Here is a 27399-nt window from a genome sequence, read left to right as displayed (position 1 = left end):
GGAGATTTTCCCTGCTGCATGTTTAGGGATTGAAATCTACACCAGGTTCTCCTTTTTGTGACGGTGTCTATTATTAAAGACGCTAAAGAAATCAAACTGAATTTAACTCTTCATGCAAAACATAATTCAGGAAGTAAATCTCCAGACAAGCAAAGGAGCTGTAGCCAGCATTAAATATTTATATGTTTTGCATGAATGATTCAATCCACAGAACATGCAGGGTTTCCTGTTTGATGATACATGCACTCAAGCACAAAAACGTGCAACACTTTTTCATCCTCTAACCTCCCACTGGTTACTGTCAATCTATCTAAAGTGACAAGGAAGCAAGTGAGTCACTTGCTTCACAGACATGAAAAGTCAAAACTTTTCCTTTTCAGACACACAGTGAGACAGGAAGTAATACAAGCCTACCAACCTTATGGGTCATTTTTCCCTGACTCAAGTCTCAGTCCTTAAACAACTCAAACCTACATCTCATCTGCGTGTCATTTCTTCCAAGACAAGGCTTTCACATACATAGCTTTTCTGTTCACAGCGATACCATATATACATTTTTTCACATTATTTTCTTTCTTCATCAAATGTATTCTTTGCTTTCCATGTCCCTTGCATACAGTCAACCACTCGGAGGAATCGATTTTTCGAGATATCACTGGAACGGATAATTTATGAAGCGGATACCTGGCAACCCGGCACATAAAGTTTTAATTAGCCAGGTTTAATTCTGGTACATCATAACACACAGGTTTGGCAAGTCTGATTAGATCACACAGAGTCACCTATTTGTTTTTGTTTAGTTTCAATGATTTTGACTGAAATTTCATTAATGTTTTAATTAATTTTAAAAGATAAAATTAAAGGTACACTTTCAGGCAATGCTTCGTTTTTTTAATGAATAGACAACTTTCTTAATGCTAATATAAAGGAGATTGTCCCCACTGTATTAGATTGCATTGAATTTTGTGTATTATTACAGCTCTAGCAAAGTCAAATGCAAAAAGTTTGTACCCCCATGTCAAAATGAGCCTCTGTGATAAAATTGAGCAAATAATTTGGAGAAAAATGGTTTAAAAGAAGCAAACTAAATAATTTCACTTTCTAGACCTGGTTCAAGTGCAATTTTAATGTTACTTTTCATCCTTAGCGCTTCTTTCAACACTGTTCATCCTACAGCAAACTTACACTTGCTTCTAGGATGGATCTTTACTATCACTTCCTCGAGGTTTTCATTCCAAACGAGCAGAAGCCACACCTGAGTCTTTTAAAAGCCAAGATCAACTGGATAAACAGATGGAATTAGATGTGACTCCTGCTTAATTGGAATGGAAACCTGCACCCACACAGGCCCTTTGTGGATAAGATTAGCCACCCTCGATCTAGATTCTTTTTGTGTTCTGCCTCAGTAATAAGTCGCTTTGGATATTTGCCTCCCAAATCAATAAGTGTGGTCTGCACCTAGAACATCGTGTTATTACATATAAGTATTATGCAGTAATAAACTACAAGAGTAGAAAAAGCCCAATGCAACCTGAGTCCATCTCCTTACCTTTGTCAGCCACAGAGAGCATGCTGCTGACATACTGCTCCTCCGCCACCCAGGAAGTGTCGTTCATCTTGCTGGAGATGCCACAGGAGCCCACACAGTTCAACTTGATGGCTAGAGAGAAGAGATGAGAAAATGAGACAAGTCAAGCCAGGAACCAACGATCGAAATCCTCAATAACCATTAATCAATGCTCCACTACAGTAAATGTAACTATAAATGGATAAAAATGAACTGATAAGAAAAAAAAATGTAATCGTTAGGCAAATTGCTGTGCCGTAAGATGAATAAAACATATCAGAGTGAGAAAACAGGAAAAGAATCAACCCCCTGCTGTGTGTCATTTATTGTATTCTTAATCAAAAGGATCATTCACACCAGAGGAGCCATTCAACGGCCATTTGATTTATATTTAATAAACTTGACAATTTTCTTCAAATACAACCAGCTACTCCGTCTGGAAGCTTATTACACTTCACTGTGCCATTACTGTTCACAGCTAAGCTCTTGACAACGGCTTTGCTTGGTCAGTGAGGTTATATTAAATTTGATTTCTAAACTATTTCTAATTTTATTGATCACACACACACATATACACACACACACACATATATATATATATATATATATATATATATATATATATATATATATATATATACACACTATGTTGCCAAAAGTATTCGCTCACCTGCCTTGACTCGCATATGAACTTAAGTGACATCCCATTCCTAATCCATAGGGTTCAATATGACGTCAGTCCACCCTTTGCAGCTATAACAGCTTCAACTCTTCTGGGAAGGCTGTCCACAAGGTTTAGGAGTGTGTTTATGGGAATTTTTGACCATTCTTCCAGAAGCGCATTTGTGAGGTCACACACTGATGTTGGACGAGAAGGCCTGGCTCTCAGTCTCCGCTCTAATTCATCCCAAAGGTGTTCTATCGGGTTGAGGTCAGGACTCTGTGCAGGCCAGTCAAGTTCATCCACACCAGACTCTGTCATCCATGTCTTTATGGACCTTGCTTTGTGCACTGGTGCACAGTCATGTTGGAAGAGGAAGGGGCCAGCTCCAAACTGTTCCCACAAAGTTGGGAGCATGGAATTGTCCAAAATGTCTTGGTATGCTGAAGCATTCAGAGTTCCTTTCACTGGAACTAAGGGGCCAAGCCCAGCTCCTGAAAAACAACCCCACACCATAATCCCCCCTCCACCAAACTTTACACTTGGCACAATGCAGTCAGACAAGTACCGTTCTCCTGGCAACCGCCAAACCCAGACTCGTCCATCAGATTGCCAGATGGAGAAGCGCGATTCGTCACTCCAGAGAACGCGTCTCCACTGCTCTAGAGTCCAGTGGCGGCGTGCTTTACACCACTGCTTCCGACGCTTTGCATTGCACTTGGTGATGTATGGCTTGGATGCAGCTGCTCGGCCATGGGAACCCATTCCATGAAGCTCTCTGCGCACTGGTCTTGAGCTAATCTGAAGGCCACCTGAAGTTTGGAGGTCTGTAGCGATCAACTCTGCAGAAAGTTGGCGACCTCTTCGCACTATGTGCCTCAGCATCCGCTGACCCCGCTCCGTCAGTTTACGTGGCCTACCACTTCGTGGCTGAGTTGCTGTCGTTCCCAAACTCTTCCACGTTCTTATAATACAGCTGACAGTTGACTGTGGAATATTTAGGAGCGAGGAAATTCCACGACTGGATTTGTTGCACAGGTGGCATCCTATCACAGTTCCACGCTGGAATTCACTGAGCTCCTGAGAGCGACCCATTCTTTCACAAATGTTTGTAAAAACAGTCTGCATGCCTAGGTGCTTGATTTTATACACCTGTGGCCATGGAAGTGATTGGAACACCTGATTCTGATTATTTGGATGGGTGAGCGAATACTTTTGGCAATATAGTGTATATATATATATATATATATATATATATATATGTGTGTGTGTGTGTGAGAGAGAGAGAGAGGAGAGAAAGGTAGAGAGAGGGGAGAGAAAGAAAGAAAGAAAGAAAGAAAGAAAGAAAGAAAGAAAGAAAGAAAGAAAGAAAGAAAGAAAGAAAGAAAGAAAGAAAGAAAGAAAAAACACCAACTGTTCAAACTGAGAATCATGGGGAACAAAAGAAAGTCTCATGCCCTAGAAAACCCTTCACATGGTCAAATTTATTAAACTACACACTTTCCGGGAAATTAAATATGTTTCACCTTTTTATTTATCACAATCACAAGTTCTAGCATTTTATATCTGGGTTACATCCCATGACCAAAAAGAAGGGAAAAAACCCCTGCATTTTATTCAGACTTCATTCCAAATCAAGGGTTTTTTACCAGCTGATTAGAAACTGAACTTTTTGCAGTGGAACATAGCTATACTACACCAACACTAAGAAAATCACACTTAGCTAGTGGGTTTTTACATATCTTCATGCAGACCGACTGTATTTTTAATATAAACATTTCTGAGGAAATATTTTCATTTTCTTGAAGCTGAAAAACACGTCTTTTTGGTCTGTTTACCGGAATTCAGGCACTGTGACGTCTGAAGGGTTTTCCCAGACTGCCACACAAATATGCACACGCAAGACTGCGCCACAGTAGTGAGAGATAACAGTCTGACACATTCCTCAATCAAACCACTGGCTTGCTTATTCACAAAATGGTATGCAACTGCTGGTCTTTAATTCAGAAACAATGTAGTTCATTCAGGACAGTAAAAAAATAAATAAATAAAATTGTATTGTCCGGTAAACAGAGTGGGTAGAGTCAAGTTTACTCAAGGACTTTGAACAGTTTAAAGCAAACAAAGTCAAGCTTAATCACCTCATGGCTGTGGCACAAAGTCTCTCTCTCTCTCTCTCTCTCTCTCTCACACACACACACACACACTGCTAGCCTGATGTCCCCAACCCCTGACCCCCCCCCCCCCCCCACAACATTCTCAGAGCATCATGTTTCGCATCCACAGACACAAAGAAGCACTGAAATACCCAAAGGAGAAAACGAAAAAAACAGAGATTCCACATATACAGGTGCTTTTCATTCTGCTTTCTAAGTGAAATCGAATCTCTTTCAGTTTAAACTCCACAAGACACTTGTGGCTAAAACGTGTGGAAAGATTGAGGAGATGCATTCCACCGTATCGTTTTTAAAGACAGAGAGCCACAAGTTTCCGACGACACAAATTCAATCTGTCATCCGTCATACGGATGTGGAATTTTAAGACTTGCGGTGAGTCTAGACTTTGGCACGGGCTCCGAAACGCCATCCTGTCGACACCACACACAAACACCAGTAGCAGATGGCATAGCTTGCTGGCACCGAAGCCTCTCCAGGTTCACTCTGCAGGAATAATTGCAGGATGCTCTAAAGGAGAAAAATCAGGAGAGGGTCCTCAGTATTTCGGTCAGCTTGGGGTATATAAAAAACTCTAAATTAACAGTTAGACCATCTGTGGATTGCCAGTAAGAAACCTCTGAAACTGAAACAACTGTTGGATGAATTACCTCAATTCATCTTTTAGATCGGACGATAAGGCGTTAACATTTTGTATATAAATGAGCTGTGTTCTGTTTGCAAAGGATGTTCTAATCTCGGATCACATGGTGACTTTGGGAACAGTAACAAACACACACACACAAACACACACCACGTCTTATGCTCCTGTGAGCAGGTGTGTGTAACCTGGTGTACGTGCAAATAAAACGTAAAATGGAAGTAATGCCAGCCAGTTACTTTGTGGTTACTTTATAAATCTATCTATTTAAGTTATTTAGTTTTTGCCAATTTGTCTGTTCCTCTGTCAGTTTCACCGTCTGTCTGTTCTCTGTTTGTTTGTTTATTAATCTGCCTTGTTGTGTGTTTGCTTGTCAACCTGTGTGTTAGTCATGTTTGTTTTGTGTGTCTGTGTTTTGTTTGTTTGTTTGCTTGTATTTGTTTGTCTGTTTATTCATCTGTGTCTGGTTATTTGTTTGTTTGTCTGTCTGTCAGGCTATATGTTATGATGTCTATCAGTTTGTTTTGTCCGTCTGTCTTTGTTTAGTTTGTATGCACTTGTTCATTTGTCTGCCTCCTTTGTCATCCTATGTGCACTTTGTTGTCTGTTTACACCTCAGTTTGTTAAGACTTTTTCTATTTTTTTTTTGCGTGTATTTCTTTGTTGGTCTGTTTATTTGTCTCTGTGTGTATTTGCTAGCTTGTGTTTGCCTGTTTTTTCATGTTTGTTTTGTCTGTCTGTCCGTCCGTCTGTCTGTTTTCGTTTGTTTATCTGTTTGTTGATTTGTTTATTTGTCTGTCTGCATGTCTGTCTGTCCCTTTGCTTAATTTGTCAAAAATAAGCTAAATTTCATGTTGGGGAAAAAAACAAACATTTTAGAAAATCTAACTTTAAGTAAACCTTTTAAACAGGTCATTTTGACACGAACGGAAACATACAGATAAGCTAAAGCATTTCTAATTTTACCTTTTGGCTGAAATAGATGAAACCTTCCCTCATTCTGGGAAATGGAAAAGGAGGAAGGATAGGAGTGCAGCCTGACCATGTGACTATAATCAGACCTTTCTTTCAGATAAGCAAAAATAGAGTCACATTTGAAGGGAGGGGGTATAAACAGAGACTGGGGCATCCCTGTTGTCTGTTTCATTGCAACTCTTTAATACAGGAAGAACGAAGAACTCACTAATGCAACACAAATCCGACTGCAAGTCTACATTTAACTGAGATGAAGCCTCTAACACACACTGTACCGAGTGAATTATGGGACTGTGGACCGGAATACTTATTGTCATTCTTACTGAAAGTTTGCACTGAACAAGACTGACACGCAAATTAAGTGCATACAAAACTGAAGACAATCCACTCTATTCTAAACTCCCACCAGTTTCCTTTAAGTATTTCCCTTCTCAAGCCTGGACTTTATAGTCCATTGTGTTTGCGTAGAGAACACAACTTTTACACAACACGTTATTCTTCACAGATAACAATGTCTCAAGTCTATTTTGCAACAAAACCACCAACCAAACCAACTAAAATTTAAACAAATTTCTAGAAATTTCTAGTACTATACCACTAAGCTAAATTTTATTTTCCTACAACACCACTCCCTATGTGTTTAAGTTTTATTCCTCTACTGTCAAACCAATTTGTTAATTATTTCTTTATTAAAAAGATTGACACGTCACACTTTTTATCCGTTTATAGCTACGTTTCATGCTACAGAACATCCATTAAACATGTTCCCTTTTAAGCCTGGTTCCTTTTAGGGTTTCTTCTTCATTTCGTCTCAGGGAGTTTTTCCTTGCCACCATCGCCTGTGGCTTGCTTATTAGTGATAGATAGATAGATAGATAGATAGATAGATAGATAGATAGATAGATAGATAGTTTTTTGTTTATTAAGAAACCTACACATTAAAATCCCAAGTTGAACAGCTACTGTTCCTTTAACTCATTGTTAATTCGTGACCAACTGGACATATATTTATATTGTTGTGTACATATTGTAATGCATATTATCTTGCCTTGAAATATCGTGATCTAACATTCAATAAACATTTCCTTATAGAAACCTTCTACGTTGTTACTATAGAAACGGGAATGCTTTTGAACATGCACATTAATATTAATAAACTATATATTTAAAAAAAAAAAAAACTATTGCCCAAGCCACGCTATAATTTATAAAATTAACCAACACAATCCACCAGTCAGAATCAGCCATTCAACAGTTTATTGTAAGACTTCTTTGGTAGACACTAAAGGCTAACCACTGCCCAAGGAAAGAAAATCCTAAACAAAAGCAGGGCAGTTGGAATCTCCCTGGCAACTGGCAGGCATCCTGCAGCCAATCAGACATCTGTTGTAAAGCCATTTAGACAGAATTTGACCCCTGTGACTAGAACGCCATTCAACAATGAGTCAGCATGCGGGCGAGGCCAGATCTGATGGCTCTGGTGTGGAACGATACTAATATCTCCTTGTTCACTGACTAGCTGAGGGAAGTTTCATCAAGACAGACTGAAACTGGAGCTACGGCCTAAGTATAATAAGGGTGGATCCAAAATCCAAAGGCAACATAGGCTGGCTTTGTCCTCAAGCCAAAACACAGAGGAAGAGGTCCACTAAAAACAATAGGAAAACTGTTCACCCTAAGGACAGTATTTCAGCTAAAGTGGTGGAGGAGGAGGTAAAGAAGTAGGAGAAGGAGGAGGAGGAGGAATCCCACCACACTCCCACCCTTACTCATAAATGTTCTTACATCAACGGAAGACATTAAAGCGTATCATTACCCACGTGCAGTGATGCAATACAAGATTTGTTTCCAAGGCATTTCTTTTGCAAGCTGCAAAACCTGATACAGCAAAAAGGAACTTCCCTATGTTTGACTCTAAAGCACTGATTCAACAAATGAGGTGACGCATTTTTTAATCTCAGATCATTATTATAAAAGAAAGATGAAAAACTACACCACTTTGGAGCCACATTAAAAAGGACTTGTAAAAGGAAAAGGAAAGGTAATGCAAAGTAATGCTTCAATTACAGTGACGCATTGAAGCATGGAATTAAAACAATAACAGATCCTGATAAACTACATATAGCTGATGTGCAATGGAAAACTTTAAGTGTTTAGTCTCCGGTCTTTAACTTTAAGTCTTTAGGTTAGGATCTTCTTAGGTTTAATTACACCACAAAACATATGCAAACATACATATTAGTGGTAGCTCAAGTGGTTAGAGCTATGGGTTGTTGATCGGGGTTCAAGCCCCAGCACCACCAAGCTCCAATGTTGGGCAATTGAGCAAGTCCCTTAACCCTTTAATTGGGAAAAGTAAAAAGTCACCTTTCAACCAAGGCAATTTCATTAACGTCACAATCATGTTGTACTACAATTCAATTACACAACTAATTTGATTGATTGAGTAGTAGTTTGTATTTACCTATATTTCCTATAACTCTACTTGGGTGGTTTTTCTAAAGTAAAATTCCACTTGCTAACCTTTATTACAGTATTGTACAGTGGGGGACATCATCAGTGAACATGGCAAATAAAACTTTTCAGGAATATAAATTTTACTTAAAATACGAACATTCATCAGATGAAGAGGAAAAAGAAGAAATGCAAATTTTAACAAAAGCACCTTTAACAGGAATGTACAAATCAATGTCAACTAGAAAGCTGGCAAACTATAGTGTGTGTGCCTCTTATCTGGGATCTATTTCTGCTAGCGGAGCAAAAAAAATAAAGAGAACATTTTGGCCATATGGTGTGTGAACTGAATTGTTGTACGTGAGCAAGAGTGCATTTATACTCAATATCAGTTACATTTTAATGGTTGTACTCAGATATTCAGCATAACCGCACTCTTGCTCATGTGATACTGCTTACATATAATCCTGGCACCTTTTAAGTACGACTCATGTTAATACATTAGCGTGTATATAATTTCTCAAGATTGTGTAAACAAACTGTACCGAAACAAGCAAACATATCGATTACACTCAGCATCGGACCAGACATCAGTCTCCTAGCTGAAGAAGTGAAACGTTTCCAAAACTTCCAATAGTTTATTGTGTGGTTCATGGTCAACTCTTTCAAGAAATTCCAATAGTCTGTGGACAGAGGTTTGTCCTCAGATCAGGTTCAGATCCACTGAAACACGTAGCAGATTGTATCAGACCAAGTACAGACATTTGAATGAAATGGAGAAGGAAGCATCTCCAGAGACCTCCCTGCTTTTGTCTCATAAGCTACTGATTCCAGTGAGCTAACGTTGACCCACTAAATGACTTCTTTTGACCGCACCACAAACGATGATTACCATTATCTGAAATCTCTAAGTGGCCTCAAAAATTCGGATTATTTCTGTTGTCTAAAATCTGGCTTTTGTTTGAGGTTTTTTCCGTTCTTTTAAGGTCACAGTCTACTAGGTTAGGAGGTCTACATTAAGCTCACAGGTCTACATTGTCCCTGTCTTTTAACCACAAAACTTCAGAACGTTTTCTGGATTGAGGTTATTTGGAAATATTGTGGAATCAATCGCAACAGTCTGTAAGAAAATGATGCGGAAATGTTTTTTTTTTTTAAGATTAGTTTTTTAAGGTTCATTATATCTTGTTATAGCCTGAACCTAATAAAGCAGAAATGCTCTTATCATACCATCAGTAAGACCTTGTGATATAATTATAACCCACTGTTCAACCCTAAAAGTTTCATTGTTGTGATCATGATAGATATTAGTTTCATTGCTGAGATCATGATAGATATTAGAATTAACCTTATTCAACTAGCATGGCAACATTGGTCACAAGGCTACCATGAAGTGCTGTGCACTGCAGTCAGCAATTACTGGGAAGAAGAAAAAAAAAAAAATCACAGAAGCTGTGGGTTCTGATTACAGAAGCTGTTTCTTGCTGATGTCTTTTCACACAGTCATCAAACTCAAACAGATGTAAGGCACTGAGTTAAACTGATGCATTGTAAAATAAAGCAGTGCCAGTTCCAGGCTTTGATTAGACTCAGGAAGGAACCTTTTCAAATGGATCTTAATAATTCTACTTTATTTAATGCTCACAGCATTCACATGTATCAAGTTATTACATTTCGATTAGTAGACTATTAAATTATTAAAATAATCGTTAAATGCTAAGGGTGTAATGAGACACTCTGGTCACATTTATTTTCATGATACTGGATTTATGACTTTAATTCAGTATGATTCTCAGAATATTCTGAACAAAGTTTTACAAAGAAAAAGTATAACTGGAAAGGCTTTTTGTATCATAAACAATGCAATAAAATGTGCATTTTTATTTAAAAACTAAATGTTGTTTAAAGATTGAAAAAGCAACATGTGCTACATATCCTAAAATTTAAGAAGTAAATTTGATTATAAATTCTTCCAGAAATTTGACTGAATAAACACAGTCTCAGAGCTAGGTGCATCATATCCTAAAATTAAGAACTAAATGTACACATTTTCCCAATTATCAATCCAAATAATTATCAATCCAAATATAATAACCATTGAAACAGAGCTCCAAAGTCGGCTAAAATGCCCAACTTCCCCATGCCACATTCTCAGCCACTGAGTCATGAGGATGGTGTTGTTTGAGCTCGTTTATCATAACCTATAATGACATAATTGCAGAAATAACTGATTCCTGTTAACGGCGCAGAATCTCAGAGTAGAGCAGAGTAGTTTCTATACATTTTAAATGTATGCACAGACTGGGACCTTTGTTTATTATTATTATTCTTTTAAAAAGGGACAATCGCATTAGATGCATAATTAATACAGTACTACAGGAATCGCACATTTCCACTGTGCACATGGTCCCATTTTTCCATTACGATCCATTGTGTCATGATGCATTCTTACACCCCTACTAGTTGTAGCCACAATATTTATAATCTTTAAATGTGACCATATAAGAACATGTGCTTAAACACACACATCTTTGAGTCATCTTTGCTGGAACGGTCATACAACCATCATTAGGACATCTTTCTATTAACCAAACAAGGAGAGTAAGTAACCACTACACTGCAGCACTTCCTGTGGTTTTCATGAATCAAATCCGAAAAATCCCAGTCTCCTGTATCAACTAGATAATTACAAGTTTTAGATCTTCCAAATAACTACAGGGAATTTTTTCTTAGCCAAGTCAATTAGGTTTCTAGTAAAAACCAAAAACATGGGACTGGGCACCACACGTCTCTGGTATACAAGCTAAATAATTTATCATTCCTCCACTCCTGTGAAGATGAATTAGATAGTATATATTTTTTGCACATTTTTGGCTATCAACATATTAACATGACGATCAACATTAAAAAAAAAAAAGTCTATTCTCAGCATTGATGTTTCACTGACTCCATTTTAAGAAATCTTATAAGGAAGTGAAATTGAATTGACGTCTCAAATCCACTCCGGTATTTTTATGCCCAGATTTCCATGTTTATCAAAGGTCTAAATTGAAACAGAATGGCTTCATCCCTGCATAAAGCCACTTCAAACACCATCAGCTGTGAGAGAAGCATGAATCACAGAAAAGCCCAATTACGCCTAGACTGTATATTCCAGAGAAGAGGCATTTTTTTTTTATGCGACCGTCAGCACATCTGCTTTTATTAAACCGAGCCGGATTAACAAATGCAAAATGACTTGTGAAAGCTGAAGGTGATCCTGACAGGAAATTTTCCTTCACTCCCTTGCTGTTGCTTTCTCTCTGTCATCTTTTATTAAAGTGGATTCTTTCTTTTTCATAGAAAAATATGTGAAGGTATACTCCAAGTCATTGGGTCATCAAAGTATCTCAATACACCCAACTTGAACAAAATATTAAATCAAGACAAACCTGTGGAGGAAGAAAGGTATAGAGTTCAGTGACTGGAGTTTTATAAACTCTTTTCAAATCCTGTAGCAGCTCCTCCGTTATCTGCTGTTTCTTCTAATACACAGTATGCAAATGCAGTATGTTTAGCTCAAGGCAGCTCATCAGACAAGAAGCTAGCTACAGGCCTAAAGTCCATTAGGGTAAAATTTTCAAACATCTTTTATTTTATTAACCAATCTGATGACACAGTTTGTTTAAAGAAAATGACAAAAATGTGTTTAACGATTGGACAAAGAAACATTTTCCCTTCATCACGTTTATGTCTTATCTGTTTCCAGTGGAAAAAAAACTGGACTGGGAAAAAAAAAAAACGTTACCTTTTTAAATCGTACTTCTTATAGCCATAAACTGACCATTAATGGGTAAGCAGTACAAGGTGACTGGTGTCCTCAGTCATAGAACTATCAAAAGAAGCTTTGGATAACTGAAACTTTTAACAAATTATTTTATTTGAATAGAGAAATTCAACTGGTAATTTAGTAAGCATCACTCATTCACTTTCAATTCATTCATCGTGTCAACTGAGTCATTATGTTTCAGCCGATGACTAATATTACACGAGACAAAAACAGCTTTGAAAACAACCCGATTCGGAGAAAATCGCTCAGCTCACGCAATAGTTGTGGACAGAATACAAACAGGTTTATATTACGAATGATGAAAGGTTAAAGTCAAGGATATTTTCCGGTATGTCTTTAAAATCTCTCTAAGTGACGTAAGTCAATGCTGTTTTTGTACATGCTTGCATGCTTTTGTCCAGATCCAGGGTCACATATGGGTACCATGCTGTTCTCTTATTTCCAGATTTCATCATCTTTCACACTTCTTTGTGTGTGATCCAAAGCTTGTTATTGAACATTAAGATTTGAAAACCTGTAAATATTCTCACTTTACATATTTCTTTGTGGAGACATTGCTTATATTCTGTATACTCCAAGTCATTGGGTTTAACTTTTTTTTGCACTCGCTGGGCATCAGCAAGCTAGAGTTACGTTCCATTCGCTTTAGCAAGAAAATCACTTTTTTTCTCACACTTTCTGTTACTGTTAACTCCCATCACATGAACATTAAAGGCGAACACTACTGGTACGCTTTGCAATAAGAGAAATACGAGCAGTGTAGGAATGCAGAAAGGAAGCCAGACATCTATCTGTTAGTTAGTGTGGATCTTTCACAGGCCACTGAAAAAGAATGCGGGCAATGGAAACAACTTTCTTCCATTTTCTAGCCTTAAGGGATTGCACATCAGTTGATAAGTATTATAAGCAGGGTGGAATTTCCCATAAGTCAAAAAGAATACAATAATGCACAGTAATGAATTTCTAGTGAATTCAGTGATAAGAATATAATATATAGTCTATAGACTATAATATATAGTCTTAAAATATAAGACTTTAATTTTTGAATTTCCTTCAATACAGCTTAGAGTTAATATTACGTTTGCAATATGGAGTCTATGCAAGCAACCACAATGTGGTTATGGACAAGCAACAATCATTCTGTCTTCATATTACAAACTGGCCATGCAGGTCTTCCTGTCACACCCCATATCCCGGAAACTGGTCATTTACTTGCTCTCAAAGTCCCCATCAATGATGCTGGCTTACAAAAGCAAAAATAGACCACATGCCAACCACCAAACCCATGTATGCACTATGCACCACATGCCCTTCAAGTCAAGTCTCTAGCATACCTCAACTTGACCCACCAGCACTCAAGATACAGGAAGACCTTCATGAAGGCTCTTTTCTGGAAACCAACTGGTGGACCAAACTGCACTTCTCCTTGCTGTCCAGTCAGCTTAGTCACTGGGCGTCTTGCAACGAGGACTGAAGCTCTTGTATTATTAAGATATCTGGACTTCTACAACTTGCTCCTGGTAGGCCTTCCCCTACATACCAGACCACAGCAACTGATGTAGTATGCAGCCCTATGACTTCTTTTCAAATCCCAATCACTTTTCACCAATTGTCCAACCCAAATCTGCAGCATGACCTATTTAGGTCTATAGTTTAGTATTCCACCCACCACCACTCAACACTTCATCAAGGTTCCCCTTACTGACTGAACATCTGAGTCACTGGCCATGTTTAAATGAAGACTGAAACTCCTGAATGGTCCAACAGAAAAGTATTTGAAAGATTATGAATTAGAGTCCCAAAGACTCCTCTGCCATCCGTTGCTGGGGGTCCAAGACATCAAAATGGCCTCTTTGTCTGGGAAGGATGACATTACTTTGTCCCCTGAGTGTTACGTACTCTGAGCAACACTAGCCAATTGTTGCTCATGTACGCAAAGGGGAGAGATGGCACTTTCCATAATAAAATATATTCATATATGCACATGCTAGCCTTCACCCTTCACATGTAGGTAGCTAGTGGGTGGGAATTAGTACTTAGTATTTGGCCTCATTCTTCACTATGCAATTTAAATATGATTAAGTAATACAACAAAACTTGCCTCGCAAATCTCACTCCCTTGTTAAAAATTCTTAGCATTTTATCCAAAGTCTAGATCATCAGATACAAATCAGATATTACAGATTTATTTACTGTACTGCTACAAATTCCAGTCTAGTCAAGTTGAATCCTGCCCTGCACTTTAAATGCAACAGTCTGGATTTGAGTTCACTGAGCAAATGCCTCCTTATCAGCTCTGAGAGAAATCCTTCAAATGATTACCCACTGTTCATTAAAACATTCCAGGCTATAACCTTGCCAGATCTGTGTGGCCAGAGAAGAAATCAAAAGGCTCTTTATTCTGTACAGTTCAGTATCTGTGGGAGTACCTGCACTCAAAAGCTGCGAATCATGCCTGGGAAATTCCCATACATTTGTTGTGGCGGTGACTTGAAGGCTAGTGGCATGGCAACAACACTGATCACGAACCATGCGAAAATTACCTTGGTTAAATGCCACATAAAAGCACTCTTTCTGACTGAGATTTGCTTCTGGAGATCCTTTCTGGAGAAATCCTCTACCAGCATAGAAATAATTTCTGCTTAGGCCTACTGTTTGCATCTTCCATTTCAGAGGCATTCAATGTGAAACATATTCAATGTGTTTGCATCAAAATATCTGCAATGTAATTAACGAGTCTTCTGTATTCTGTAGGTTGGTGCTGCATTTTTCATTATTCCCATATTCCCATGTGGTTGTCTGCTGCTCTGACTAGCGCAGAGACTTAGGTTGACTATAATACAATAAGCATGATGGAGATATTAAGCTGAAAACTGAAGCTTTGAAATCGTTCTGTTTGAGCACAGTGCATGGAAGAGGAGTTGAGAGACTAAAAGACTAAAGCTCTGCCTTACCTGTTTGAACAGAGTGTGTGAGGAGATGAGACATGTGGACAGACAAAAGCGCCGCTGCATCACTGTCTTTGGTAGGAATAAAGCAAAAACTAAATCTCATTGGTGTAACCAATTTAAGTGAAAGTAGACAAGCAAGTCAAGGAAAGACCTTTAAGCTAAAGAAAAGTCAAAATTGATTGTAATCTTGATTATGATAACATGCAAGTCGACAATTAATAAGCAAATCACCCTGGATAGATTTTTCTTTCAAGTACTGTATCTAATGAACAGAATGGCTGTAAAAGTTCACTAAACAGACATATGGTTTATATCTGTTAGCATTTAAACTACTTTAACCATGCCAATGGTGAGGGTGGTCAACCAAAGAATGTGCAACATTCCAGCCCTCCATCCTTTTTTTTTTTTAGCACTCTCTGTATAGTGTTTGGCTTTCAGATTCAAGAAAGGTCAAATAGATATCAAAAATCTGTATAATACAGGTAAGTACAATAACTTAAAGACCATGAGCAGATTAAAGTCAATGGTTAAGACAGTTTCACACATATCCTCGTTTCAATGCTTGGTGGTCAATGTAGCCAGCATTTCAGATCAATTCCAGATCAACTCCGGGGTGGACAAATCACTAGTCTGGTATCCTGGGACAAGCAAATTACATGTCTGGACTATCTGTCTCTTTATTTATAGCTGCCCAAAGACATAAAGTTCATTAGGTTGCTGTTATAGTCAGCATTTTTTTTTCTATCCACCATCCCCATGGAAAAATAAAATGCTATATTAACTTTCACAAACCCATATTTTATTGATGTAAGATTAAATATATCACATTTCAAGCACAAACTAATTCTTAAACTACACAAAATACAGAACAGTGCAAAATTGTCATACAGCTCTGCTAATAGGATGACAGGAAAAAAGATAGTCAAGGCCATAATCAATAAAACGCATCTCATATTACTTAATAATGCACTTAGCTTGTCATACTCTGGGGTTAAATCCTTTAGAGAAAATACCTTTTAACCTTTTAGATAATTAAGTTTCTGAGTAACCTAACCATGGGACTGACTGAGCGGCACACTTGTGGGCTAGTTAATGAATTTATGATTTGTCCACTGATACATTATCACTTTTTTGACTGTTGTATTAATTAGCTGGAATCCCGGCGGTTCTCAGACCAGGGGTCTACAAAGCTCAGTCAGGGGGTCTGTAATGTTTCATCATCATCAGAGTTAATGTATTTATTATTGAGTTCTTATAGTTATTTGTATGCTTCTTAACGGGTTTAATCTAAACCTCAGAAACAAACAGGCCTATAAATATTGTCAAATTGGACCTAACATCAAGTGTCAAGTGAAATTTTCCACTTTTTTCTTTAATTTGATGTCAGTTTCAGGAAAATTCAGGAAGGAAAAGGTTCCAATAAATAGCCAGAATCTTGCTGTACACACACACCACAGCTGTTATTCAAACTGACTAAGTGTACAGGCATCAAGACGATCATGTATCACCCCACAGTCTCTGGCTGAAGACAAAGCCTTAGACCAAGAGAGTGAAAGAAAAGCAGTGTGTAGGAGTCTGGGCATTTTGCCAGGCCTGTAGCACCATGCTGAAATCCCCCGTAGAGGGCAGCTGGTGGATTGGCAGAGCTGCCAGGAGGCACAGTGCAGTAAAGTCAGGGTCAAAAGGTGCCAGCGCCTTTGGCATGAGTCTGTACAGACACCAAGCTGACGCACAGATATGATGAATGCTACAATACAAATCCTCTGCTTGACTAAACAAGGAGAAACTGCGGCAGATTGGATAATAATATGATCATAATTCAGTAGAGAGCTCAGAGACTTCACCTTTAAATTTAGATTTATACCCCCAAAAAACCTGACAAAGACAAAAAAAAAACTGAAAAAAATAAACAATATTACAACAAAATCTGTTGAGTCTACTTAGTTAGCCTTCCTAGCTAGATATCCTGCTAAAGTATAACCAGCAAACTGTTTCGTATCTGTTGTTGTTTATTCTTATTTCAGTTTTTAAATAGGATATGCTCTTTTCTTTACAACTAAATTGTTTTTAGAGCATTTTAAGAGTAGCAGTATTTAAGAATGACCTTGTTAGGCAAGATTTCCTGAGGTAGAAAACTGATTTCCTGAGGTAAAAATAGCATTTCCTGACCATTTTTTTTAGTTTAAGTACTGCTAATAACCTTAAACATTCTGTAACTGCCAGGTTAGGCTGTGAATTAACACCTTTAGCACATACAGGACTGAACTAGTGAAAAGGTTACGCTGTGAGTTAACACCTTTAACACATACAGGGCTTACACTAGTAAAAATAAAGTGGAAAAGTTGTATAAGGATCTCAAAGGAGGGTCAGCTGATTTAATGGCTCTCTATTATTTAGGTACTTTCCTTCCCTTACTTCCTGTTCTCTGTATTTTTAACCTTTTTTATGCCTTTCAGACAGAATCCTCTAACCCAGTGGTGTCCAATATTATCCAGAAAGGGCCGGTGTGAGTGCATTTTTTCATTCCAACCAAACATCTGAGTCTAGTGAAAGCCAAAATCAACTGATTAAACAGGTGGAATCAGATATGGCTTCTGCTTGACTGGTATAAAAACCTGGACACTAAGACTGGACACCCCTGCTCTAAGCGAACATCCATGCTTGTTACAGTTCTCTCATTTCCTTAGGCATAATTTTACCCTGGCCAAGGTTAAATATGTCACTATATTAATTCTGACCATCACAGAATTGACCATAAAGCTGAATAAACCTCCTAGAAGTCAGCAAACATAAAGTGAAGTGCTTCTACCTGTCTCCATGATAAGATAAGAAATCTTAACAATCCCTGTCACGTATTCTTTAAAACATTCACCAGCAGTAAATATCAAGTCCAGCACCAACTGCTTCAATCCATAGCAAACATCATTATATTTATATCATCATCATCATCATTACAACTGCCCCTTATGTAGAGAAAACAATGATGCAGACTCAGCCACGGTGCATGTGTCCAGTGGTAGATTGCTGAGCAGGAACATTGCTGCATGGATGTAGCTCAGCACGGCAAAGAAATATGTGATGAGACACTCGATCCATCATTCACTGCAGTGGTAGCTGCCGCTCTGGGTAGCACTGAGCAGCACTGCAGTGTGCTGCAAGGTGCAAATAGCATTTCGATGGCTTGCGTCCATACTATGCTGAAGGAGCACCTTTCTACCATTGCCTTCATACACTTTGTTTGCCTCACCACACTGTTTCTGACAAACTATGCTTCAAAAAGTGATAAAAATCTTGCTTTCACTGTTTAACTGAGTCAATATCTGTGATCTGAAGTGTGTTCCCTTGGAATCATTACGGAAATTACAATAAAGATTGAAAAGCAAGCCACACGGGATGGAGTTTTTCTACTTAGAAACACTCAAAAAATGGTATCAGAATACCTAAAAAAAAACATATAGACTAATCAAATCAATATTACCATCATGAGCATAGCAGCCTAGCATAGCTATCTATTTATATTTAAGACAAAAATGCAGATACTGACTCAAACGAAGATATTGTTTTCTTTAATACACATTTGCATCTGTATTAGAAATCAACAGAAAATGGGGCAAGGAGCCGATTCCCAGCGACACACTTGGGCTTGGGCACGGCTAAAGCGCATGTCTGGCAAGAGTAAAAGTGGTGTCACCTTTCATGATCAAGCCTCTTGAGGCAGCGGTTAATGCAAAAAGGGCTCCACTTAAGAGATGACAACAGACAGTCTCATGGGTTTTCCACTCTTTACTTAATAGTGTTTTATCCTTTAACCGATACTGTTAAAAACTGAGAAGTAATCTGTTATCACAAGCAAACACTTTACATCATTTAATAAATGGTTACCATAGGAATATACACACAAAAAAAGGCCCAAAAAATGGCACTTTTCTGCCACAAATTGTTGATGTGTAAAATAAATAAATAAATAAATAAAACCAAAATGACATATGCAATATGAATAAAATAAGAATAAGAGAAGCATCTGTTTTTATCTGTTTCATCTCGACCAAAGTGTCTTTGCTTGTAAATGTATGTAAATGGCCTACTTGCATTCAGTGCAACCTTGTTAGATTTTTTTCCAGCTGCATTGTTTACCCTCAGCAATACAGTGGCTATTAATCCTCTATTCATATCAGTCATATTTAAAATTGCTTGCCCCTTCGTAGTTGTGTATGTATGATGAAGCGTTCTCTTCGAAGCCTTTCTTCAGCTTGCTACAATGGGCTTTGCAAGTGTTCTTACATATTTGATGAGCGCCAATGACATTTATCTTTGGGAGCTCATGCAGAACTGACTATAAAATACCACCAGTGTAAGTGAACCGGAAATGCCAGAGCAGTGTTAAGAAGAATGAGAAAGTGGTTCCCATTTTGTTCTCCTTATTTATAAAATTAAAATACCTAATAAACTATGCTAGTTGTGTAAAACAAGTAGGGATAAGTGGAGGTTCATTGACATCTCCCAGTGTTGATATGGAAACCATCTGTGATACACTTTCAGACTTCCATTGGCATGGAATGGCATGGAATATTTCAAAACAATTTCCTACTTTTCCACTGAACCGAAAAGTTCAGAAAAGCCTATAGTTTTCACAGCTATATATACTACCAAATAGCAACATTTCAACTTGTGAGGAATTTTTCTATCACTCTGCAATCATATGCTACAGAGTAAATAATAATAAAGATTTCCTACACTGTTCATCTTGAGTGTCTTTCTCTAATTGCCTGAAAAAAGGCACCGCCTCATCAATAATGAAGCGCAGTATATCTCTAAGGTCTAAGGCTGACTGGACTCATTTCACTCCACGACCTTAGCTAGTCTGTTAGTAAGTTGATACACAGCCTGTCTAGTGTCCTGTAAATACAGGACCGCTTTTCAACGAGGGAGCATCATCACATACAGCCAGGACCAGACACTGACACAAAGCACATGCTCATGGAGGAAAAAAACATCCTCACAGACTCAACAAAACTGACAGGATTATAATGGGAGCTCTTAAGATGTAACTTAAGTGGATGGTTAATATTTCCACAGTACTGATAATACGTTCATATAGGCCATATGTCTATACTAGGAATAAAAACAAAATTATTATATAAATACATATATTTAAATAAATTTACATAAATTTATTTATATTAAATAAATACCACAGTGGTATACAATACAATACAATGTTAGACAATTAAAAAATAATAAATAAATAAATCTGAAAAAATAACAATTCATTATTATTATTATTTATTTTATTTTTTTTCATATTTATTTAAATTACCTGCTCATTTATGATCACATTATGAATTTTATTAAATTGATTAAAGTTGTTTTAAGTATTTCTTTGTGTGTGAATATAATCATATGAGGAACACATTTTCAGTTGTTATTATCGTCTAATCGTGTACGTATCGTGTAAAAACGAGGAAAAAGTTAATGAGGGCAAAATGATATTAAAACAGTAGCAAAAACCTCAGCAGTGTAGAGCTTTGCTAATTATAGATTCTTAATTACCGATCAAGTAAATCTTTAATTTTAACAAAAGCATCCAATCAAGGCTGTTTGTGGTAAAGCATCTAAAGCAGAAATGCTGCCCATACAAGCGAAAAAAAAAAAAAGTAGCAAAGATTGGAATATCTTATTGTAGTTAATCATTTTAAGGAAAACTAAACTTTCTGACGAGGTTATGTAGGACAAGGATGAAAAATAACAGCAACACTGAATTTGTTTATTCAGCACCTGTAAGAGCAGGAAGAGGAACGTTAATGGATTTGCTGTTTACACTGCTGTGTTTGATTCTTTCAGTGTCTGTGTGCAGTCAAGCATCTAAGCCTGTATTACTAAAGTGAGCATATACAACTAGATTAAAAAACTACATTCAGAACCAGAACATTAAAATAATTCATCAACTGTTTTCTGAGGCTAGGCAACTTGCTGCAGAATGATATGGTTAAAAGGTTTTACATGTGCATACACACACACACAGAAGGCTAAAAGCCATACAGTTCTTAATCTGCACTGCAATAACAATCATATCACAGTTCTACATTCAGTTCCAGCATCCATTTAAACCAATGGACAATATAGGCTAAAGAAATAACAAAAGATGCATCAAAAATGTTTGGAAATCACACCATTTTATAACACAAAGAAGGCTAGAGTTCACCACCCCCAAAGAGAGATTGCAGCATGAGTCACACATTTGCCGATATCATTGCATAATTGCGGTGGTCGGAAGCAGCTTTCTCTCCACCCAATTCCCAGATGTCTTTCCACAATTCACAACATCTGGACTTAAGATTTAAAGATCAGACTTCTGTTTTAGATTTTCATGGTCAGTGTTCCACAAGGAAAATGGCACGAGAAAAAAAAAAACAGAGTAGTTCCGGCTACAATAGAAATGATGTGTTAATGCTCTCATTCTTTGTTTTGTTAGTGTTTCTATAGAAACAACTCGAAAAAGACGATCCTAATAATAAACATGTTGTTATCTGAAAAGAAGTGTCCAGTGTGACCATAGTTTGTAGCCTCCGAACAGACGACTTGCACTTTCTATTTTCTTTGCAGCATGTCTAATTAACTTCAAGCATGGGGTAAAAGGGAAACTGAGCCTTCATAGCAAAGGTTTATTGCTGTTCAGATATATCAGAGATGACAACGACTAATGCTGCATTCATGGCACTGTTGCAATGACGTCATATCCCACCGAAGTGTGAAAAAATGTAGACGCCTTCATGAAAGCGTGGATTTTGTTTATCACATAAAGTTCATCAACTTACATTCTTAAGTAGCTACTGGTTCTAGATTAGTGTAGTAATCATTCATATAACATGCACAGCAAGGACAGTGGACAACAACGAGTAGCTTTACAACAAGCTAGACGGCTGACGTAGTTGACCACTCATAAATGAAATAAATGTTGACGATTCGTACGGACGGTATTAAAGATTCAAACAAGTACTGTGTCTGTACTGATCTAAAGCCAATGCTGTTAGAAACCAATTTAAATCTAGATAGCAGTTCTTTACATTGTTTACTTTGAGAGCGGCCATGTTGATCTGGCATCACGCCGTAATAAAGGAAGTGACTGGAGTTTTACAAGTTGTTGGGACATCATAAGTTGCATAACTTGTCCCAAAGTCATCCTACAATCTTTACATATAACTAGAAAAGGTATCGTTCATTAATAAATGAAAAGATTCGCAACTGTTGGCAAATCGTGCATGAATTGAATAAAACACTTCATGTTGTTATAGGAAAATAATCCACTTGCATGGGACATTACATGTGTGCAGAAGAGAATGAGGACAGTGTTATGTAAGCATTAAGTGCCTCTACAGACAGTGAATCAAATGAGTGATACAGTGCATATTAGGCGAAAATGTGTGACAGATATTTTTCTAAGCCCTAACACACACACACACACACACACATACACACACACTTCCTCTTGAGCAACTCTCTCTGCAGCTGCTGCCTAGCCTACAGTCAGGATCTGTAACTGAGAAGTGCTGTATGTACACCATTATGTACAAGGTCAATTTGGGCCTTGGGGTTTGCTCATTTTGAGCATAAATATTGGTATCAGGAAGGCTTTACAAGAAAAGCTTTCAATACCCCGCGCAGGAAGAGTTAATGATCTAGATGAGCCATGGACCAACATCAGATAAACCTTTTCCACTGGAAAATTTCCATCACCCTTTCTCTTATTTATTGCCTCCCTGACCTGGAGTCAGCCGACGCAGACATGTATTTACATGAGACACACACACACACTCGCTGCTGAAAAGGTAATTTACCACCCACTGAAAGGGTGTCTGAGGGGGAAAAAATGACATGCTTGCAATTCCAAAAATCTTTCTGACGGTGTGACAAAATCTTTTAACTGAAATACAGACTTGATGATGACAAGACAAACACATGCTTAGGACTGGACCTGTCCCCTTTTTTGCCATTTCCAAGGACATCATAGTCTTTAGGGGATCATACAAAGTCTAAAAGAGGAGATAATGTTTCCATCTCTCAGCATCTAACATGTATAGAATCAAGATTTGAAGAAAGATTTCAATCTACTATGTGTGTGCAATAAATGGGCTAATACAACAGAGCAAAACGGACAAACCTCACTCACTTGTCCTTGTTGAACCATTTTATGAACTTCCCTATCATATATACGTGCAAAATCATGCTTAATATTTAGCATGTGTGTGTGCTTACCAAGAAGAAGCTAAATTGCTAGCAATCACGTTTAAGACTTTTCCTCCGCATATTAATAATCATAATCGTGCTTGTTTGCTATAAATAAAATGACTACAGAGAATCACATTTGTTTTGTTTTCAGTCCAATAAACCCGAACTTTTTTCCTCACTTCCTCTGTCCTCCACTAAAATGTTTTGCTTAAACACATAGATGTCAATTTTGTTCTCTTTTTGTGTAAAATATGTTTGATAAACACAACAAAACAACTGAATAAATGAAACATAATACATTCTAACCATTTCAAGCAACAACACTAGCAACAGGCTAACACAAACAATGCTAGCAGCACTGGCACTGCTCCTCTGAAGTAAAAACTAGCAACAAGCTAACACCACAAACACGTAAACAACACAACAAAGAGTCTAGCCATCATATATTTACTGCACATTGTCCGTACTAAAAGTTTAACACTGCTAGCTTGAAATAAACAACACTAGCAACAATCCAACAATGCTTTAACGAAAATGCTAATGTTTTTCAAAATAACAGCATGTCCCACAGCAATTCCACTTAAACTAAGGCAATTTGCCAACTATTAAAAGTTTTACGAAAAGCATGTCATACGGTTTAATTGCTTAACGATACGTTTGTGTACATGTTGTGGAATCTCCATGAAATGAGTCAGTTCCTGTTATCACTCATCCCATCGCAGCTACAAACAGTTGTTGCCTCACCAGACTTTCTGTTATTCTGTCATATCAAGAGGACATTTAATTTAAGTCATATAAGGACATTTCAGTTAGGACATTTAAGGTCAAGAAGACATTAAAATGCAGCTTGTCTGTTACAGGGGGAAAAAAAACCCCAAAAAGCACAAAATACTGAAGCCCAAGCTGTAAAATAAATGTCCCCTTACAGAAAGCTGCAGTTATAAGAAACTAATCAACACTTATGGTCATTTATCAGAGAATTTAAGAGCACTGTGGTATTATACAGCGATTTAGAGTCTTAGTCTTAGTTTTATATGCACAGTTAAAAGAGGGTAGAGCCCGTGGAATATTCAGATCAGGTTGCAGCTCGGCTTCTCCATTTACATAGTCTTCCTGAAAAAACAAAACAAATGTATTACAGAGACTTATTGTGAGTGAGTAGGGCTAACAATCAAACCATACACACAGTGATAAGGCTATTTAAAGGCAGGAAAATCTATACCAAAAATAACAACTGGGCCACTGTGTCTAATATAAAAGAAGACATCAGTCAAATAGATAAAGCAGTACCAAAGCATCACAACCGAAAACAAAATGTTTATCCCAAAATGTCAACACACTGCGTGTTGTATATTTAACACCCGTTACTGAATATTTATGCAGATTTATTTCTTACTCTGCTAACAAAAAGATTTATGCATGAACTGGTTAGACTGGTGTTATTTCCCTATATTTAAAGTTCACCATCTAGGACAAAGGGTTGGTTAAGCATAGGTGAGCACTCATGCAAGAAATGCACTAAAGAGACAATCGGTTGTTGTGAGCTCTTCCTAACATACAAAAAGATTGAAATATAAGCTGACCTTTTGTTGGATGTTAATTTCTGTCACCAGGAAATTGTGAAAATCACCAGGTCCCCTAAATCAATAATCGACACTGTAATCTAATGCTTTGTCTCTAAACTGCATAATAATTCTATTTAAACAAAACACACTAAATACACCATCAGAAGCTTGATTTTTCCACTGCCCCACCCGTCATTATCGTGTCAGGGTATTTTTTCGGATAAAATGTGCAGATGTCACATATGAGTACATTCTCAGTTCTCTATACTTTTTTTAAATGATATTTAATCAGTTGTTTTATAGAACCTTAGTCTGTGGATTTCTGACAAATTACTAACCTTTCCAAGCGAACTAACTATTTTGAGAGAGTGAGTAAGTGTGTGTGAGTGTGTGTGTGAGAGAGAGAGGTATATATAATAAGCAGTAGGTTAAGGGATTAATATTGATTTCTGCACTTTCACTTTTCAGTCACTAGTAACGGGCTAACTCATACTGCTTAACTCAGGAAACCACTTTAACAGCATTAGCATTAACCACAAGCTCAAATCAAACAACCAAAGTAAACAATACTAGCAATAGTCTTGTCAATGCTAGCTCAAAACAAACAACATTAACAAAAGGCTAACGCTACAACTGCAAAGAAAGCACTAGCAACTTAAAGTAAAAAGTACCGACAGCTTAAACAACCCTAATAACGAGCTAACACTAATAGCTCAAAGTAAACGCCACCACCGACATCTCAAGACACCAGCAACCGACATAAACAAAAGTTTCTGCTAGTTTACTAAATGCCTAGATACTCGGGTAATGAGAAGATCAAATCATTCTGAGCAAATTACACCGTTTACATTTATCTCTTCAGACCAGTTTCAAAAGAAATCTAGCACTATCCAGTGGATGAAGCTTTGATTTAGTAATATCTCAAACAAAGAGAGATCTCACAGACTCTAAACTAGAGTACAAACTTTAAATAAATGTGCTTAGACACTGCACTGGACAAAATTTGAACACATTTATATGTAATAATACTGTAGTAAAAAAATAGTTTTAGATTTTCTATTTTGAAAATAGAAACAGACTCCTGCCAAATGTAATACATGCCCTTTGGTTGTATTAATGTTCCCTGCTTTCAGGCTTATAGGAGTTAGAACTGGGAAATCATTACAGATAGATCACAGCACAGACAACTTCATCATCTGAAAGAAGCAACTGCCCATAGCTTGTGGCTGTTTCGTGCATGTCATCAGGTTTACACATGTTTTAACAAAGCGAGGCAGGGTTTGAGTTGGAAAACACTGAGATTCTGTTAGAAGCCATGGGTTATAAATTCCTATCCTGAGGAGTCAGTGTGATGCATTGCTTGATAATTTGCCAGAGCAAACACACCTGAATCAACTCCCCAGCTAAGATACATGCTCAGACTGATATAACAGGGAACTCATCAAACTGGACAGGTCACCACCCATCTGAGACTTTAACAAACCATCGTCTCATCTCGGACTTTGGCTATAGACGAACATGTAATGAATCATCCTCGACACACAGCTCACGTCACTGCTGAATTCTTGAATCTCATTGGTTGGAAGATGTTCATTTTCACTTACTTTCTACTTATTCTGAATGCAGTAGCTCCAACTCACAGGTTTTAGGCAATACATTAACAATAACAGGTTAGAACTCCAGATAATACAGAAACAAAAAGAAACCGGTTGTTAGCTCACAAACATGTAAAGTCATTGACATGATGAAGATTTCTGTATCGAGAAAGCATTTACAGAAGCAATCTCCAGTGTCAGCACTTTGTAACTGATTTTTCCAACACTGGAAAGTCTTTAGGATCGGGAAGTTCTGCTTTCCTAAAGTGACAAGTCACATTTTTATCTTAGCAAAACTTCAAATTAGATAAAAGAGAGACTGGCTGTTTACAGCTGCTATAAACAGGAACGAAACTCATTTCGATTTCTTTAAGGAGAAAGCTTTCATAGATTTATGGAAGGAGTCTCCAGTGTCAGCATTTTCTAAACTGATATTTCCGACACGAGGAAGTCTTTAGGATCAGGGAAGTTCTGCTTTCCTGAGAAAAAATAAAATAAAATAAAAAATAAAAACATGACAAGTCGCATTTTTATCTTAGCAACTTAAAATTAGATAAAAGAGAGACTGACTGGCTGTGTACAGCTGCTATAATGTAGTCAGAACTCTTTTTAATAATATTCCACAACATTAAACCTAACCATAAATGGATAACAAAAAAAAAATATGTTGGTTACTTATAAGCTAGTAAATGTAATTGCAGTTATATAGAGTAATAGAGCGCTTCAGGGCGCGCTGTTATTGGAAAACAATCAACTTTGCGA

The 27399-nt window shown here is 37.4% G+C and overlaps 1 protein-coding gene across 1 annotated transcript in view; it reads right to left on the bottom strand.

The window, feature by feature from the left end:
• Positions 1-27399, bottom strand: part of arrdc1b (arrestin domain containing 1b) — a 43215-nt gene that overhangs the window by 15152 nt on the left and 664 nt on the right. Inside the window, exon 2 of the mRNA XM_058415346.1 lies at positions 1550-1660. Within this exon, the coding sequence (XP_058271329.1) occupies positions 1550-1660 (111 nt within the window). The remainder of the gene's footprint in view (positions 1-1549; positions 1661-27399) is intronic.

The sequence above is a fragment of the Hemibagrus wyckioides genome, linkage group LG18 (assembly GCF_019097595.1).
Source record: "Hemibagrus wyckioides isolate EC202008001 linkage group LG18, SWU_Hwy_1.0, whole genome shotgun sequence".
Lineage (NCBI taxonomy): Eukaryota > Metazoa > Chordata > Actinopteri > Siluriformes > Bagridae > Hemibagrus > Hemibagrus wyckioides.
The sequence above is the reverse complement of the archived record's forward strand: the minus strand, read 5'-3'. Positions and strand labels throughout refer to the sequence as shown.